General features: G+C 41.1%; 1 protein-coding gene across 1 annotated transcript in view; it reads left to right on the top strand.

The window, feature by feature from the left end:
* The window catches only part of FAT3 (FAT atypical cadherin 3), a 398,795-nt gene that overhangs the window by 339,699 nt on the left and 41,101 nt on the right, over positions 1–17,995 (top strand). Inside the window, exons 16-21 of the mRNA XM_058828676.1 lie at positions 4,381–4,770; positions 7,033–7,247; positions 7,990–8,127; positions 10,777–10,920; positions 11,461–11,658; positions 14,145–14,943. Of these exons, the coding sequence (XP_058684659.1) occupies positions 4,381–4,770; positions 7,033–7,247; positions 7,990–8,127; positions 10,777–10,920; positions 11,461–11,658; positions 14,145–14,943 (1,884 nt within the window). The remainder of the gene's footprint in view (positions 1–4,380; positions 4,771–7,032; positions 7,248–7,989; positions 8,128–10,776; positions 10,921–11,460; positions 11,659–14,144; positions 14,944–17,995) is intronic.

Below are 17,995 nucleotides of genomic sequence, written 5' to 3'. Positions count from 1 at the left end.
AGTTCATGATAACAGATGAAAACAGAAAGGAGAAACACTATGTGGCTTTTAATGTGTATAACTTATACTTCATGTGTGATGAATAAAGGTATTGCCCACTGCAGAAACTTAATGTCATATGGGATTGTGCCTATTGGGTTAATAATGCTCAGCCTTTTAATTGGTGTCAGTCTGGATCAAAATGTGTTGTAACTCCACCATTTTCAGCTGAGTTGCACGTCAAATGCTGTGCTCAGTTCTGGGCCCCTCAGTGCAAGAAAGACATTGAGGGGCTGGAGCGTGTCCAGAGAAGGGCAGCGGAGCTGGGGAAGGGTCAGGGGCACAAGTGCTGTGAGGAGCAGCTGAGGGAGCTGGGGGTGTTTAGTCTGGAGAAAAGGAGCCTCAGGGGGACCTTCTGTCTCTCTACAGCAACTTAAAAGAAGGTTGTAGTGAGTTGAGGGTCAGGCTCTTTTCCCAAGTAACAAGCAATAGGACAACAAGAAATGGCAGCAAGTTAAGCCATGGGAGGTTAAGATGGAGAGAAGGAAAGATTTCTTCTCTGAAAGTATTGTCAAGCCCTGGAACAGGCCTAAGGAAGTAGTTGAATTACAACTTTGGGAAGTATTTAAAAGATGTGTAGATGTGACACTCAGGGACATGGTTGAGTGGTGGCCTCGACAGTGCTGGGCTAATCGATGATCTCAAAGGTCCTGTCCAACCTGAATGAGTCTGTGATTCTATACTTTATACAAGGAGGATATTGATAGTGCTGAATTATGAAGCAAAGTTATTATATATTCCTGATGCTATTTAAAGTAGTAATGACATAGAAGTTGTCATAATCTGACATTCAGTGTGTGCCCCTTTGTTTTAGTATAGAAAAGAACAAAAAGAAAAGCCTTTTTGAAGAATGGCATTTGAGGTACTAGGCAGGTGTATGTTTTACAAACTTCACACCAGAGATTTGGCAAAGGGCAGTATTCTATCATATGCTAATACAAGTCTAAATAGAAAATGTGCTACCTTATTCCTTTATTTAAAAAAAAAAAATGTAGTGCAATTTTCTTTTTTGTAATAGTGATTCTTGCAAAGGCTTTCTGTGTTCAAATAGCTCATGTTCATGATTGGCACCTTAGAAATATGAGAAGTTTGAGTGAGTGAGCTGACAGAAAACAGTTTGCAAACATTAATCCCCCAACAGCTGTAGGCAAGCAGTGTGGGAGGATTGCTCTCTTTACCAGTGCAGGAACTATGGCACTGAAGCACAGAAGGTATCTCCTTCGTAGTCCTAGTGGAATCTGCTATCACCTCTGTGGCAGGGATGCCATTGACACACACTGGTGGACACTTGTCTCTCAGGAGAGGGTGGCCTCTAGACTAAAGCATTTTCAGTTTCAGTTTTAAAATAGCTTCCTACTCCATCTTTGCCTCATGCCCATTTCTCTCCCAGCCTTGGGTCAGAAAGCTCAGTAGAAACTGCTACTGATGTAATGCAACACTTCAAAGTGCTGTTTCTGCCACAGTTTTTCACTGATTTTACCCCTAAGAAGCAAATATTAAGTTCCACCCGCCAAAACACTCTAAAAGAGGGTCAGCACAAAGCTAAGATCTCCCTCTGTATGTCTCCCTTTTTTAATCCTTTTGGAATTTGGGCCAAAAGCCACCAAGGGTTGGTATCTGTATCCCTGCTGGTATTTGTATCCCTGTATCCCTCTGACCTATCTTCTGTCTCTCCTTGCACAAAAAGGCACTTTAACCTGTAAGAGCTTTTCTTTCATGTCCCATGGGAAAAATAAGACTGTTCATCATACCAGACTGGTACAAGATAACCTATGGCTCTGGAATTCCAGCCTATTTCTCTCTCATTCTCCAGGGAGGAAAAATTAAAGCACTTACCTTCAAGATTCAAAATTCCATATATTAGAGTGAGCACCCAGAACACCATAATCTATATCTGACCTGTTTCTATTGTAGGAATACCAGAAATTACTTTAAAAAAATTATTAATATTTTGTTAATTCATGGGCATCTCTTTTAGGAAGAAGAATACAAGAAGAGGGGCTGGATTATATGTTAGATTGCCTTTACTGGAGTTATTACCTCCTGAACATAAACTTGCTCTCTGTGGTGTTGCATGCACCAAATTCTCTCTCTCCATTTCCCATTGCAAGGTCATTTTGCTGAAGTTTCATGGTGTTTCAAGTCATCTGTTGGCCATTTCCTTTCTAGCTGTTTGTGCCATTAAGGACTGTGGTATATGAATCTTCTGTTTTGTGCACAGGCATTCTGTACTAAGTATCAAAAAGGGAGCTTGTGCCAGAGAAAAGTGCAAACCAGACTAAGGCTCTCCTGCAGTCACAGACATGTAGAAGGTGGCTTAAGGCCCCCTGCCTCAGAGGAGTGTTTGACACTGTGTAGAAACTGGCAGGCACCAAGAGTGGCTGGTGGAGAATACTAAATAGTTTTACAGTTAAAACTCCTGTGTAGGTTGGGTGTTCAGTGTCATGCTCTGAAACAAGGGGGAAAAAAGCCCATTTTCCAGCATCGCTGAGGATCAGCTGTTATTACTAACTCATTAATTGTTATGGTCAGGTCTGTCATTTTTTTTATGTGGAAGTTCGTGGAGGATGTCGAAGCGAAGATCTCCCCATCTGGGAACATCGATACCTCCAACCATTCAGATTTTGAAAAATCTTCCACTTTCTAGAGGACTTTACTCCTTTTTAATGTTTGTCAGTTTGGTTGACTGTCAGCTGGCAGAGTATTTGGGTGTATGTCTCAAGAGACTAAGGAAAGGGGTGACTATGCTCTCCAGCAGCTCTAGGGTATTCAAAGCCTAATGTTTTAACATGAAGGCACCTCCTGTGCGTTCATGGGCTGAGCTCAGTTCCTTGTCTATAGGACAAGAGTCACTTTCTTGATTGCCTTGCTGTTTTGCTGAAGGTGGGACATTTCATTTTTTGACACTTGTGATGCCATGGTGAATGGAGGGGCTCGGCTGTGATGGAAAACCAAAACAGAACAACACAAAAAGCCTAACAGAGTCATTCACTGCAGTATTGCCATTTAATTTGTTCCATGTTTAAAAGACATTTGAGCCTTTTAAATATACTCTGGTATCTCAAGCACTGCATAAAAACTTTATTCTCTGAAGAGCCATACAGTAATTCCTAATGCCCTTCAAGTAGGGTCTGGGACTTTGTAGTTCCTCTAGCTTTTATGTGCGTGTGATTCAACAAAGAGTCTCCCAGCTCCCCCTTGTGTGGATGCTCAACTCCTGCTACATCAAGCAGAAAACAACTGTGATTTGTGCTGCTTTTGATCAGACATTTCTACAATGCTTTGCTGCTGGAAAGCAGAATAATACTGTCACAAATTTTAAATTAACAAAATATGCCTAGAAGGAATTGGTAGCTCTTGTTCATCTGATTAATGTCAGGCTTGTAAAGTTTGTTCTCCAACAAAAATAGCAGCAAATTCTCAAGTGAGAGATGTTAAAAACAGAGACTCTCCATTTTAGTGGGTCTTTGTGTTTTAGTTATAGTCTCTTACAGAAGCACCCAGGACAAAATCACAAAATCAACTAGCATCAAGGGAGTTGAATTAGCTTGTATCTGTGTTCACTTTTAATTAGATTTGAAATGGCTATCCCACTGTAGTGCAGAAACCAAGTCAGTACCATCCCCTCAGGCCTTATTACTGACAACAACCTTAGCATAGATCTGCATATTCAGCAGCCAGGTGGATAGGTGTTTTGTATTGGGAAATACGGGCACGATTTTAAAACACAGGATATCTTTTGTACAACTCGATTTTTGCTCTTACGCTGGGGAACAGAGGGACTTTCCTTTTTAAAATGTTCATATTCTGGCAGGAGTTTCTTAATGCAGCTTTTATTTAATAGGTATCATCTTATAATATTTTTCTGCTCAACAGTGGAATCAAGGCAGCACTGGTAGCAAGTACATTCTGATGTATTTCTACGGGTTTATTTTCCCCTTATGTACATTTCTACTCCTTCAAGATGTGCTCTGAGACATTTCCAATTTCAGCATTCTGCTTGTCTCATCTAATTCAATTATAAGCTGTTCTGGGCAAGGGCCATATCTGGATTCTGCTTTCAAGTTTCAATACACAGTAGTTCTGCAAAGTAATCTTTAAAAAAAAGTATCATGATGAGGGAGGGAACTTAACTTATCCAAAGGGATTTGTCATGTGAGAAGAGCATGTCCTGATCTCCCAAACTTTCAGCAATACTGTAGCCACAAGGCACTCCTACCTCTATCCCTACTGGAAATGCTCAGCATGATAGCAGATTTTGTTTAGGGTTTCCATTAGATGGAGAGAGATTTTTCTTTTCTTTATGTCTCATTTTTATTTTCCCATTTGCTTCTCTTTCAGGCGTGAACAGAAAAGTCACCTATTCCCTGTCAGACTCTGCAGATGGTTACTTCTCAGTTGACCGGTCATCAGGAATCATTATTTTGGAGCATCCACTTGACAGAGAGCTTCAGTCCTCCTATAACATCACTGTAAAGGCCTCAGATCAAAGCATTGTGCTGACCTTATCCTCGTTTGCCACCGTTACCATTACAGTGCTGGACATTAATGACAACCCTCCCGTGTTTGAAAGAAGAGATTATCTTGTTACAGTACCTGAAGACACCTCACCTGGCACCGAGGTCCTTTCTGTTTTTGCTACAAGCCAAGACATTGGTACAAATGCTGAGATTGCCTATCTCATCAGATCAGGGAATGAGAAAGGGAAGTTCCGGATTAACTCAAAAACAGGTTTGTAAAGTGGCTCTTACTTGCAATGCTAAATTAAAGCATCAGAAAAACATGAATGCTTTGGGGAAGCCTCTTGGACCACAAGATTTCCAAGGCCAGAGACTTACAGCTTGTCATTGCGTAATTAACTAGAGAGTTAAAAAGCAATTTTAGGTTGGAGAGTGCTGTCAATTATGGTCACACTTGGCTGCCCCAGCTCAAGTGGAGAATACTTTTCTCCATTAGTAAGTCTGTTGAAGCCAATATAGATGTGACAACCTATTAGCCAAACTGTGCAAACCACTTCTGAACACTTGCAATGTTTACTTGCTTACCAGCTGAGTACAGCCTCAGCTGTCTGCCCCTTAGAAAGCATCAACAAGTGCTACAAGGACCTGTTAGGACCAATTCAGTCCTATTATTTGATTACCATTAAGTAGCTTTCCTGACTTAGGTTGTTCTGATTCATCTTTTTTATTTCAGCCATGGCTTGGGTTGAGGTCTTTTTGGTTATGTATCACAAATTTTAGAAGCACAGCACCTCTTCTCTATAAGAATGACCTAGGAAAGGCATTATGTTTGGTGTAAATGGCTCATTTTCTTTGAATATCCTTAGTGGGATATATTCTTTATCCTCACTGAGCTTTTATTCCATCAACTGTAAGCTTTTTCTTCTATGCCTTCCTGTAGTGGATCCCCTTCTTCTCATAGCATTCAGGATGACCAGTACAAATCTGCCACCAGAGTCTGAAAGCAGAACCTTTATTTTAAAAGCTGAAGATAACACTTCTTTGGGTGTAACTGTAATAGCCAGTAACATGAAAAATCTCAAAATTATGCATTGTGTCATTTCTATAATTGTGTGCAAAAATGGCTCTCCACTCTGTAGAGAATGCTGCCTCTCATGTGAGGGACTTAGCATAACTGTGTGTTGTCTGTCACCTTAATCATGCTGATTAGTGCTAGCAAAATTTAAACATAAATATGCCTAGGCAGCAATACTTAACTTCACATTTGACAATGAAGCCAAGGAAATAAATCAATAAAAACCCATAATGAAGCTTAATCACACAGGGAAAAAAAACACCCCAAAACTAAAACTATATATTATTCATTAATGTGTGACAGCTCCCTTATTATCCGTTTAGAGGCAGGAGCTCAGTTTCTAGACAGCAGATTGGTGATGTAGCATGCCTGATCAGAGCTTGAAAAATAATGTCCTCCACACCATTTATCAGTGGGAACTCTCTGCTAGCCATTTGGAAGCTTCTCTTCAGGGCTCTTGCTTTCAGCAAGTCATGCTGAAAGGTGGAATTTGTTTGGAAAGAGCCCAGACAAGATTAAGAGGAATGAGCTGAGGTCTGTAAAATGTGAATTATCAGGAAAGACTGAAGGATTTAAGGCTGTTTAAGCTAGAAAAAAGAAGACATGCTGTTAATTTTCATACCTGTAGAAAGTACCTGTGAAGAAGAGGGGAATAAACTGTACTCCATGCCTGGTAATAAGAAAAGAAGTTGTGAATGGGCTTAAGTTACATTTGGATTACTTTGGTTAAATGATGGGAAGAAATTCCTAGCTGTAATGATTATTAAGTCCTGAAATGTATTTCCTAAGAAGGTTAGGAAGCTGATATTGTTGGAGGTTTATAAGAACACTAGAAATCAGATCATTTCTATCCTAGAGGGAATCTGGGTGTATGTTGTGAATCAAGTTACAGAGAATCTTAATATTGGTGGTGTGGTGAAGTAACACAAAATTTATAAACCTAGCTGAGTGGGGAAGTTTCTGTTTAATCACTTAAATGATAGACAACTGATTTCTCAAAGGTATTCATATCCTCATTTGTATTTAATTCATGAGAAGTTAATTGTGTGGGAGTGAATTTCTGTTGACTTGTCAGGGCTTATTTCCAGAGTCGGCATCCAGTTCTCCCAAAGGCTCTGTGAATGAGATGGTAAATGGGTGGATATTGCCCCTACTTCTTCATCTGTGATACTCACATTGTGAAAGCTGTTTTCCTGGGGAACCATTCATTGCCTCATGCCTTGTAAAGGTCCTTTCTGCAGAGGCAACCCAAGTGCAGTTGGCATAATTCTTTAATCAAACAACAGCAGTAGAAACCTGAATAAACATTTTTATAGGATTGGGCAGTCTTACAGTTAGTGTTGTATGTGTGCCATGGTGATAAATAGCATGCTGTACTGTTTACTACAGTCAAATCCCTTACTCTGTGGCATTATTTATTTTTTGCTGGCTGTTGACATTCCCTCCTTTGCTTCAAAGGAGTGATTTCCATTTTCGAAGCTCTGGATTTTGAATCGTGCAAGGACTTCTACTTAGTAGTGGAAGCAAAGGATGGAGGAACTCCAGCGCTGAGCGCAGTTACAACGGTGAACGTTAACGTGACAGACGTCAATGACAACGCGCCCACGTTCAGCCAGGCTGTCTACAGCGCTGTCATCAGCGAGGACGCGGCCATTGGGGACTCTGTGGTCTTGGTGAGTGGGGCCATGGGTGGCATTTAGGTGCGGTGAAGCCCTCTGCCCCCAACAAAGTGCTGCACTACTTAATAATGATCATTACTACGTTTTGAAGCCCCCAGACCATTTTCTAGCCAATACTCTGCATCTGCTACTGCTCTCAAAGCTGTTGTTTCTCCCCAAAAGAAAGCAGTAGTAGTACCTTTCTTTTTAACCCTGTTATGCTGTCAAAGAGCAATGGCGTATAAGGTGTTGGATTTCATGAGTCAGCTGGAAAGAAACAGGTTTTAATAGAAAGGCAGAATTAAACTTTTCAGTGAAATATGATCACAGAGTCATAGGGTTGGATGAGATCTTAATGATCATCTAGTTCCAACCCCCCTGATGTGGGCAGGGACACCCTTCACTGCACCAGGTTGCTCAGAGCACCAAATACACAGTTTTTGTATAGTCTGACATGAAGTGTGCCATCCCTAAACTTTGCAGTATTCTTATCTTGCAACTTGTGGATCCAGAGAGAGAGTGTTGTATGAAATGTTAAGATAAAAACATTCATTATGTTTTCAGACGAGAATTTTGAAAAGGCCCAAGTGAAACCTCCTTACAAAAGCCTATAGGATTGATGCTGTAGAGGTGTGCAGCTCAGGTATAACAAGTCTGATGGAATGAAGTTTACTTTTTGGAGTGTTGAGCAATTAATGTATCATAAAGATCACTTAATATTTGTTTCACTAATTTTTTATTCTTCTCTCAAAAAAAGTTGATAGCAGAAGATCTGGACAGTCCTCCCAATGGTCAGATTCATTTTTCCATAGTGAATGGGGATCAAGACAATGAATTTTCAGTTGATCCTGTTCTGGGACTCGTGAAAGTTAAAAAGAAATTGGATAGAGAAAGGGTAAGACATGTGGGATTTCTTAATTTGCAATGACTTACAGATGTGCATCAATCTCCGCTCTGCTGCTAGCTTGTGTTGAAGGAGTTTCTTTTATACTCTGCAGCGATCAGCCTAAAATGCTCCAACAGGTCTTTCCAACATTTTCCCTCTTCATTCCATGCCAGCCCTGTCCCCAGTCTATCTACAGGCCAACTGCTCTTCCGCCACTCCCACCCTGCACCCACCCAGCAGCCGGGGTCGCGTCAGGGGAGAGGAGCAGCACTGGATTTCTACCGCGGTGCCAGCGGGAGCTGCTGCTGTGTTAATGGGCTGCCTCCTCTCCCATGTGCGTGCAAGCGCACTCGTGCAACAGAGTGGTTACAAAATGCTCCAGATTGTGGCACTGAGCACCGAGCTGAGACCTCAGCCATTAATTAGCGCTCTGCAAAACATGTCACTGGGGAGGGGATGTTATGAAGTGGCCAGGCTGTACCAAAAGTGAAAGAGTGCTTCATTAAGCAGATTCTGCTGCTTTGTTTGCTCACTCCATTATTCATTCAGGATTATTTATCACCATTTTGCCATAGCTAGCAATTAGCAGCTTTTGGGAAAAAAAACAAACAAATGCAGTTGCCTGTACTTCTAGTAGGGCAGGAGAATGTTACATGGCTTCAGAAATCTTGCAGCGCATAAGGAATCCATGCCCCCTGCCTCGCAGTAATGCACCCACAAAACTGGGGAAGCAGGTTGCTGCTTTCAGAATATGGGCTCAGCTGGAGAAGCTCTTTACTAGAAGCAGGCCTGCTTCTTAAAACAGTGGCAAAAACCCCTTTCTGTATTATGACAAAGGCAGGATTAAATTGTTCATGTTTGGTGGTAGAATGACTTTACCGTGGACTGTCCACAACAGGGTGTAACAATGGCTGTGCATGTTACAAGTTGGCCATAAATAAAAGCCCAGGCTGAGTTTCTTAATATGACTTTTTATAGTTTCTGAAGTGCATTCATATGCAGCTGCATTCAGACACACACACTTACCCTCACAAGCGTGTGTTCGTGTAATGCCAGCTGTGTTAGGTCTGCATTTTCCGAAGTTTCTCTCAGTTAAAATAAGCTGTGATACTGTCTTTTTCTTTGCTTCCCTGGCACATTTTGTAGACACAGGTGTTTCTGACCCCTTCAGGGAAATTTATATATGGTGCCCCATCTGCTGTAGATCCCCAAAGGCAGTGCTGATTCCCAGGTTTCTGTAGTTTAAGGAGACTTATTTCCAGAGGTTTAATCACATAGAGACCATGACTTTTGCCATCCACCTTTCTGGATACATGGAAATGAAAGCAAACACAGAAAAAAAAAAAAAAAAAAGGGAAAGATTTTACAAAACTCTTTGTCTTTAGCTAGCAGTGGAAATTACGATTAAAAAAAAGATTAATTCTCTTCCTCAAATTTCTTGACTTTCCATAGTTCAATATTTCTCTTCCTTCCTGTCTTACTTTGCCCCAAACAAATCATGTCTATCTCCTCCATACAACCCCCCAAAAACATGTTCCCTTTTTCTTTGTATTGGTCCCACATCCCAGAGGAGCCCCCTTATTTTGTGTGCTCAGTCTGATCTCCTCCCTACCACAAAAAAAGCTTTTACTTTTCAAACATATTTGGATTTCCTTCCCTCCCACCCCCCTCCAAAAAAAGCCCCTTTAACATTAGCTTTTTCCCCTCTGCAGGGCCATGCTTTTCCCCTTTCCAGCCCTGCCCTGAGAGGGTAGAGTGTTGTATCTGGCATGTTTTGCCCTTCTCTTGCTCCCCTGTGGGAGGATTCAGGGGCAGACATGTCAGAAGCTATCCCTGCAGAGCAAGGAGCAATATACATTAAAAAAGCAGTTGTAAGACCTAAGGAAACCAACATAAGGATGCAGTTCGGAAAATCCAACTGTCATCCATAAACTGTGCATAGACAGAGCTTTTACAAGTTGTCACATATGCTCACACCTCACACACGGGCACATATGTGTGTAGAGGGCCCGTGGATGATGCACTGAACTGCCTGCACTGCTCTGAGTTGTTTGTGTCTGTTGCAAACAAGCAGACTCAAGCCCACTTATCTTCTGCAGAATGGTGGATAATAATTCTGTTGCTACAGAGACTGTTGTCCCTCGTACTCCCAAATGTTTTCCAGTGTGTTTAAGCCAACTGCCTGTGAACTTTTTCTTGGCTCTCCATCACCGCGTTAGAAACAGTATGTGTCAAACTGACGCTGGCTCTAATAAGCAATTTATATAATATCTTGGAAACCAGCTGTAAGATAAATAGAATCAGGTCACTTATCCCAGCTGACACCCAGGAGAGATGAAAATGTAAGCTTACAGGACTAATAGCTGAGTTCAGATATTATCTGTCATTTATTTTCTGTCTGCCCCTTTGTTTCAGGAATGCTTTATCTGATACAGTTATTTTAATACAATGAAGCCATTATGTCTATTGGGAGCATTTTAAAACAGAAGTTGGGGCACAATATGGTGATAAACAGGATAATGTTGTACTAAGGGCAGGAAAGTAATGAGGCCAAACAGCTTTCCTTAGAATATGGAAGGTGGTGCATTGAATGTAAAGAACCTGGGTTTAAATTTAGGTCCACTTTCACAATGATTCAATGTTTTCACCTTTTTTCAGATATCTGGCTATTCATTAGTTGTCCAGGCAAGAGACAGTGGTACCCCTCCTTTGTCTTCATCTGTGACAGTCAATGTGGACATTTCTGATGTGAATGATAACAGCCCTGTGTTTACTCCAGCTAACTACACAGCCGTAATTCAAGTAAGTTTATCCTGCACATCAAAAACTTCTCTTTTAAAATGCATGGGCATTTGGTTTCAGTTAAGTACCTTTTGATGATCTATCTGCAAAACATGTTATCAAGTGATCCTGTCTAAAGGAAAGCATAAACAAATCTTTCTTGAATCTTTTGGTAAGTTTGTTTTTGCTGAGGCTCCTTAACCACAGCATCTGTCACACATTTTAGCATTCATCCCTGCTGCACCAGGTACTACAGTCTCAAAATATCTGCTCTGGGATAAGTTCACACTTCTTCACACCTTGCTCTGGGTGTGAGTCTTGACATTTAGTCAGTCCTGATGGTCCAGGCAGAGTATCAGACAGAGCCCAGCAGGCCCTGAAGCAGGCCTCTGCCACTGGTCCATGGGGTGTAAGTGGTTTCAGCCAAACACAGCTTGTGAAATGCCAGCTTGGGCAAAGAACATTCAGTTGAATATTCTCGATAGAAAAATGTGGTTATTTTATGATTGCAATATGTACTATTTTAATCCTTTTCTTTATACACTGTGTATATGTGTAAAGGAAAATAAACCAGTGGGCACAAGCATTTTGCAGCTGGTAGTGACAGACAAAGACTCTTTTCACAATGGCCCCCCTTTTACCTTCACCATCCTCACTGGCAATGAAGAGGAGGAGTTTACACTGGACCCTCATGGCGTTTTGAGGTCTGCAGTCATCTTCAAGCACATGGTCTCAACTGAGTATGTGCTCTGTGTGCAGGTAAGGCTTGATTTTACATCTGCACTGAACCAAAAAAATCTCTTAGTGGTAGGTAACCCGTACTTTGCCTGTATGGGTTGGTTTTAATAGACTGTATTCCATGAGTAAATACTACACATTCCAGTTTGCAAATACACAATGCAGAATATTTTCTTTGATGTTCTTAAACCTGGTTTGATGTAAATATAAATAGGTAGCCAGCCACCTTTCCAATTTCCTCGGCATGAAATGAATTTTCTGAGCAGCGACCGTTATGGTTTAAGATTTTCATCATTTTTTTCTGCAGCTAAGGAAGGAAAATGAGAAAAAATGCATTATATGCATATAAATACACCCCATAACAAGTGACTGCAAAATACTGCTCTAGGAATGAAAATAATTTCGCTTTTAAGTTATAAATTTAATAATAAATTTTTGGAAGCCTTTCAAGAATTCATGAAATCACATTTCCAAGGTCAACTTAGTTTTTAAAGAATGTCAAAATAAGACAGGCAATGGAAGTCCAGCTCAAACTTAGCTTTAGAATAACTGGTGAGAAACTTTGTAACCAGGGTAATTTTGATTGCCAAAATGTGTAAATCCAAAAGTAATTTGTCCACATTTCTCAGGTCTACCAGAGAAGATGTATTAGGGTTCAGTAAATATGCAAGTCTAGGGGATGAACCTCTTCACTGAAATGAGTCATGGTCCCATAAGCTGTGTATGAAATTCTTGCTTCCTCCGCTTGCTTTGCTGAGATTTTTCTCTCTGAACACAGCCTGTCTGTTCCTTTACAAGCACATTTAATGCCATTCACAGCAGTAACATCCTTAGATACAATTGTTGGTTATGATTCATAAAATATAAGCTCTGATGCTAATTAACAGTTCAAATCAATGTTTTACAAGTTTGCCATTTAGTATCCTTGAAACCTATTTTTTAGCCATGTAGAGAAATAAAAAATCATCACCTTTCTTTCTTACCATGCCTGAAGCGTAAAATATCCTACTTTCAGGGTAATTTGCTAGCCAGAGTTCTAGTGTAGCCAGAACTGGGCATGAGAGTTAAATTTGAGCAGCATCCTCTAGCTTTAGAGCTCCACATATTTCATATAAATGAAATATTAGACAAACCACCATGTCTGAGATGTACCAACATGCTCAGAAAACCACACTGTTGGATTATGGAGGCGTGATTCCTCCCAGAATTATTTTCTTCAGGGACTTCTGCAGTGAAAACATATTTTATAGTTCCCTGTTGTGTATAGACCACAGAAGTGTTTCTTTCCATCCATATGTGCCAGAGTGCTGCTTTCTCTTTTCCACTATCAGGTTTCTCCTCTGTATTAGGTTTATTAAGAATTAATGTTGAAGTAGAAAGTGGAATGAGACATAATCTTATCTGCATGTACATGGGTATTTGTCTGCACATATATATAAAATACTTTTGAATACTCCACCCAGCTTTTTTAGGAGTGAAGATGAATGAATTTTAAAGTGTCTTAGAGTTACTAATCTACTTCTAGTAGTGTCCATATTACTGTTGTCATCCTGCCACTTTTTCCTTCTGCTTGTAAATTTTCCTTCCATGTCCAAATACAAAGATTTTTGAACATATCCTACATCTTTGCCTAGTGGCAGTTTAGTCTGCTGATTTTCTCTGAAGCAAATAAATGTATGGAGCAGTATATCGTAATAGGGATTGCAATAAAACATTTTTCTTATTGTACAAAAGGACACTGATTCAAGTTTGCACACATTTCTGTCAAGATGGCCTTGGGTTTTTTGTCATACTTGCTCTTTTGCTCTCCATAAAAAAAAGTGCAAATGATGCTATAATACCTGCTCTGGGTCATCCAGTCATCTGTCCAAGTGCAGTGCTGCTGTCGTATTTTATCATTAGTAACAGCACAAGCACCTATTTCATTTCTGGAGGATGATAAATTTTATTTATGTCAAGCATGTTTCTTGATTGCTTCAGGTAAAGAAGTACAGAATGTTGTAGAAAAATTCTGAACTCCCTCACATCCATACAAGCTAAGCAGGGTCTGGAGTGCTTTAGAGCACACCAGGCAATGCAGAAAGCTGATATTTCACTGGAATTCAGTCTGTCTGTTCTCCAGGGCAGAAGTGAGCCCAAACTGTGTTTGGTGCAGAATATACCACATTGTTGGTATATTCTCTGTTGTGAAGATGACAAGTGATAGCTGTGGGATCCTGGGAACATTTCAGTTTGAGTAATGAGACATTCTACTGACACATTTCTCTCTGCAATCCACTTAGAGATCTGTGCTTGCTTAAAGAGTCTGTAAGTTCCACTGCTAGAAATGGCTGAGACACTTCTTTACATATGTATTTTACGAATGCATTCGAGCATTCTTTTGAGAATTTTCAGAATTACTGATACTGTGAGAATATACATAGCAAGAAGTTATGGTTGCAGGCTGTGTTCTGTGTGTCTTTATTTTTGTTTTTAATTATTTTTTTATTTTTTCTGCATTACATTAGGCAAAGGACTCTGGGAGGCCTCAGCAGGTTTCCCATACCTATGTTCAGGTGAGGGTTATTGAAGAGAGCATTCACAAACCAACCGCCATTCCACTGGAGATTTTCATTGTCACCATGGAAGATGATTTTCCTGGGGGAGTCATTGGGAAAATTCATGCCACAGATCAGGATGTGTACGATGTCCTCACATACACGCTAAAATCCGAGCAGAAAAGCCTGTTCAAGGTCAACAGCCACGATGGGAAGATCATCGCCCTCGGAGGACTGGATAACGGCAAGTACGTCCTGAACGTCTCCGTGAGCGATGGCCGGTTCCAGGTGCCCATCGATGTTGTGGTCCACGTCGAGCAGCTGCTGCAAGAAATGCTGCAGAACACGGTCACCATCCGCTTTGAGAACGTTTCCCCGGAAGACTTTGTGGGTCTGCACATGCACGGGTTCAGGCGCACCCTGCGCAACGCGGTGCTCTCCCAGAAGCAGGACAGCCTGCACATCATCAGCATTCAGCCGGTGGCAGGCAGCGGCCAGCTCGACATGCTCTTTGCGGTTCAGATGCACAGCGGTGGTTTCTATAAGCCCGCCTATTTGATTCAGAAGCTTACCAATGCGAGGAGACACTTGGAAAATGTGATTCGTATTTCTGCCATCCTGGAGAAGAATTGCTCGGGACTGGATTGTCAGGAACAACACTGTGAGCAAAGTCTGTCTATTGATTCCCATTCCCTGATGACTTACAGCACAGCACGAATTAGTTTTGTGTGTCCCCGCTTTTACAGGAATGTGCGCTGCATGTGCAATGGTGAGTACTGCTCCCTCTTCCCCTGCCATCGCTGCACATTATGCGATAGGATCCATTTTATTCCTCTGATGCAGATCAGAAGGGGCATTTCAATTCAGTCCACTAAAGCATGACTGGCTGATGCGTTGTGGGAACTGATTTCTCAGGCTCAGGAAGAATTGTTCCTGTTTACTGATGTAAATGGAAGTTTATGAACTTTGGCCTTTTCCGACAAAGACCGCTTTCCTGGAGGCTCCGCAATCAGAGCCATCAGCTAGTTTCCAGGGGAGAGAAAGGAGCGGGAGAGGAAGGACGAGGAGAGGGAGGGGTGTAGTTTCCCAGTCTGTTGGTGCCACCACTGGAATAAACCTGGATTGTGACTGCAGCAGAGCAGCCTGGTCTCCAGCAATGCACCAGCAGTCTCCAAGGAAAAGCACCTCTGACCTAAGCCAGGCAGGTGGAAAGGCCCTTTCCAGTCCCATTGTTGCAGAGAGCCACAGAAACCAATGAAATATTTTATTAGCAAGCACTTTTCCTGACCTTTAATGGTACAGTAGGGGACAGAGTAGGTTTCAGGCTGCTCCACATTTTGGCAGAGATTTCACATGGGCATATGACAGATAGACTCGTGAGTCAATCTTCTGTATGATTCTGCACTTGGATTTTAAAACCTCAGGCAGTTATAATACTGGCTGTGTTTCTTTTGTTTGCCAGGCTATTTGCTCCTCATTCCACTTCATTTAAGAGCAGAGAAAAAAGCTGCTGTAAAATCAATACATCTAAGTCTCCCTCATCTTAAGCACACATGCACACACACACAGAGTAATACAAGAATTCAGCAGCCATATCCCTCAGTAACCAACCTTTGTTTCTGCAGCAGTCAGCAGGGCTTCATGTTTTACCACTGACCTCGGTGGGGATGAAAATAGGCATAAATTGCATAAAACTTAACCAGAAATAATTTTTTTTCCTGCAGCACATGGATAATAATGCCAGAGAAGTTCAGTTTGGAAAAAAATACCATGATTCTCTATCTGAGGTACATTCAAGAGCAGACTATCTGTCTGCTTTTTAAGTAAGAGTCTTAAAAGTTTCAAGTAGACATATCTGTCATAACAGTAATCAGCATTTTGTTACACATGAAAGGCTCTGAAGTAAAGGATTTTCACAGGTTTAAAAGGGACAATGCTGCAGTATCCTCCAGTCACGTCCAGGAGCCAGTGCAGGAACACTGTCTGCCAAACTTTTTTATATTCTCTAAGTTATAGCTTAGTCTCACTTTTGTATCAAGAAATCACAAATCCTCATCTCCATGGGGATAGTGGTAGTCCTCACAGTCAGAAATTTTTCTTCTGGCAGCCAAAATTTTCACTGTTTATCATTTCATTTCACTACCTATTAAAGTCAATAATGATGTATTATTCCCTCTGCCTCATAATCCCTTAGTTTAACTCCAAAAAAGGGACTTTGCAGCACAGCAGAGTTCTGACCCAGCAGCTCTCCTGGCAAAGCAAGCTTGCAGTGGAAGCACAGAAATTCAGCAGGGACAGCGATTTCCAAATTTTTCTGTCATGTACCAGTCAATCCTCAAAATGGATGACAGGCTGCTGGAAAGGCAGTGTGGTTCTGAGAGCGACTGTGGTCCCCAGCCTCTGGGCCATTTATCATGGCCTTGAAGATTGCTGTGTGGGGAACACTTGCAACAGGCAGCTTGTGCTGGTCCTGCTGAAAAGCTGGAGGGGGTCCCCCTGCTCCCGTCTGAGCCACTAGGTACGGATTTCCCATGGGGGATCCATATGATTTGGATCCAGCAAATCCAGCCTGCCATAGAGCCTGTAGTAAAAAAATGTTCAGAGTGGCTGAGTTAGGTACAGCTGACAAAGAGGTGAACACCTTGGTGTTGATTACTTGCACAGAAATAATACATCTTGGGGGAAAGCAAAAATTCATGCTTTGGGCCTTCTCCTCATTACTTAGTGCTTCATCCTCTTCTACTGTTTTTAATTAAAGGAGGCACAGAAAGTATTTTGGTGCTATGGTAAACACACTGTGTTTTCTCACATAGGAGATAATATAGACTAGTGAGAGTATAATTGTTAGAGAATGTATGGGTAGTTTTGCCTTCCTGAAAGGTAAAGACTAGAGTAAAAGAGTTAGAAAAATGCAAATACTCCTTCCATCAGTAGTTCTTACAAATAAATGTACAAATGCAGCAATTCAGGAAAAAGTGCACGAATTTATTTTGGCTTGTTTAACGAGAGAGCATTAGCAAGATATTAGCAGTGTAATAAAAGTATTATACTTCCTTTGTTGCTAAGAGAGTTCCATATCCGGTAAATATTAATACCTTGAATTATGAAAAAGCCATTAAAATATTGCATATGTTTCCAGAGATCTGATTCAATTATGGCCCAGAAAGCTTGAGTTTGAACTAATTCACTCATTCTTGAAATATGTATCATACTTGGAGTGTTTTTCCCACTGGCAGATGTCACAGATATGCACAATTTATGCATGCCAGCTGTGCATAACTTACCTAGATTACCTTTGTGAGCAAACAGAGTTATCTAATGTGAAAATGCAGTAAGACTGTGAAGTAGGCAGTGGGTGAACTTCGGAGGTTCAGCAGCTCAGCTCTGGAAGCATAAGTTCAAAAGTTCACATGCATCAATCTTAGCTTTTAAATCAATAAAATTGAACTAAAGAGTTTTCCAATAACAGACTGTCTCCTTACATTTTTGGCTCATCTGTTTGTGTTTGTATGAAAAATATTGTCACAAACTGGGGTTTGTGTCAGTGTCACCAGAGGGGCCATGTGATTACCAACCTCCCATCACATGGCATGAGGTATGCAAACATCTGTCAGTGCTGGGGGAAATAAAAGTAGGAGGAATGGAATAAATATATTCCTGTAAAATAGTTCTCATAGCATTCTTATTTTTCAGAGGCAAAAATCTATTCCGAATTTTTTTCATGATGCAAAATAGTTCTTTTGTGTTGAGACAAAGGTGCAGGGATAGAGCAGGTTTAGTTGGGACTACTTTGCTCTAGAGTTGTTCTGCATTATTATAAT

Source organism: Poecile atricapillus, chromosome 1, assembly GCF_030490865.1.
Source record: "Poecile atricapillus isolate bPoeAtr1 chromosome 1, bPoeAtr1.hap1, whole genome shotgun sequence".
NCBI classification, from domain to species: Eukaryota; Metazoa; Chordata; class Aves; order Passeriformes; family Paridae; genus Poecile; species Poecile atricapillus.
Note: the sequence above shows the minus strand (reverse complement) of the source record. Positions and strands in the feature narration are given on the sequence as shown.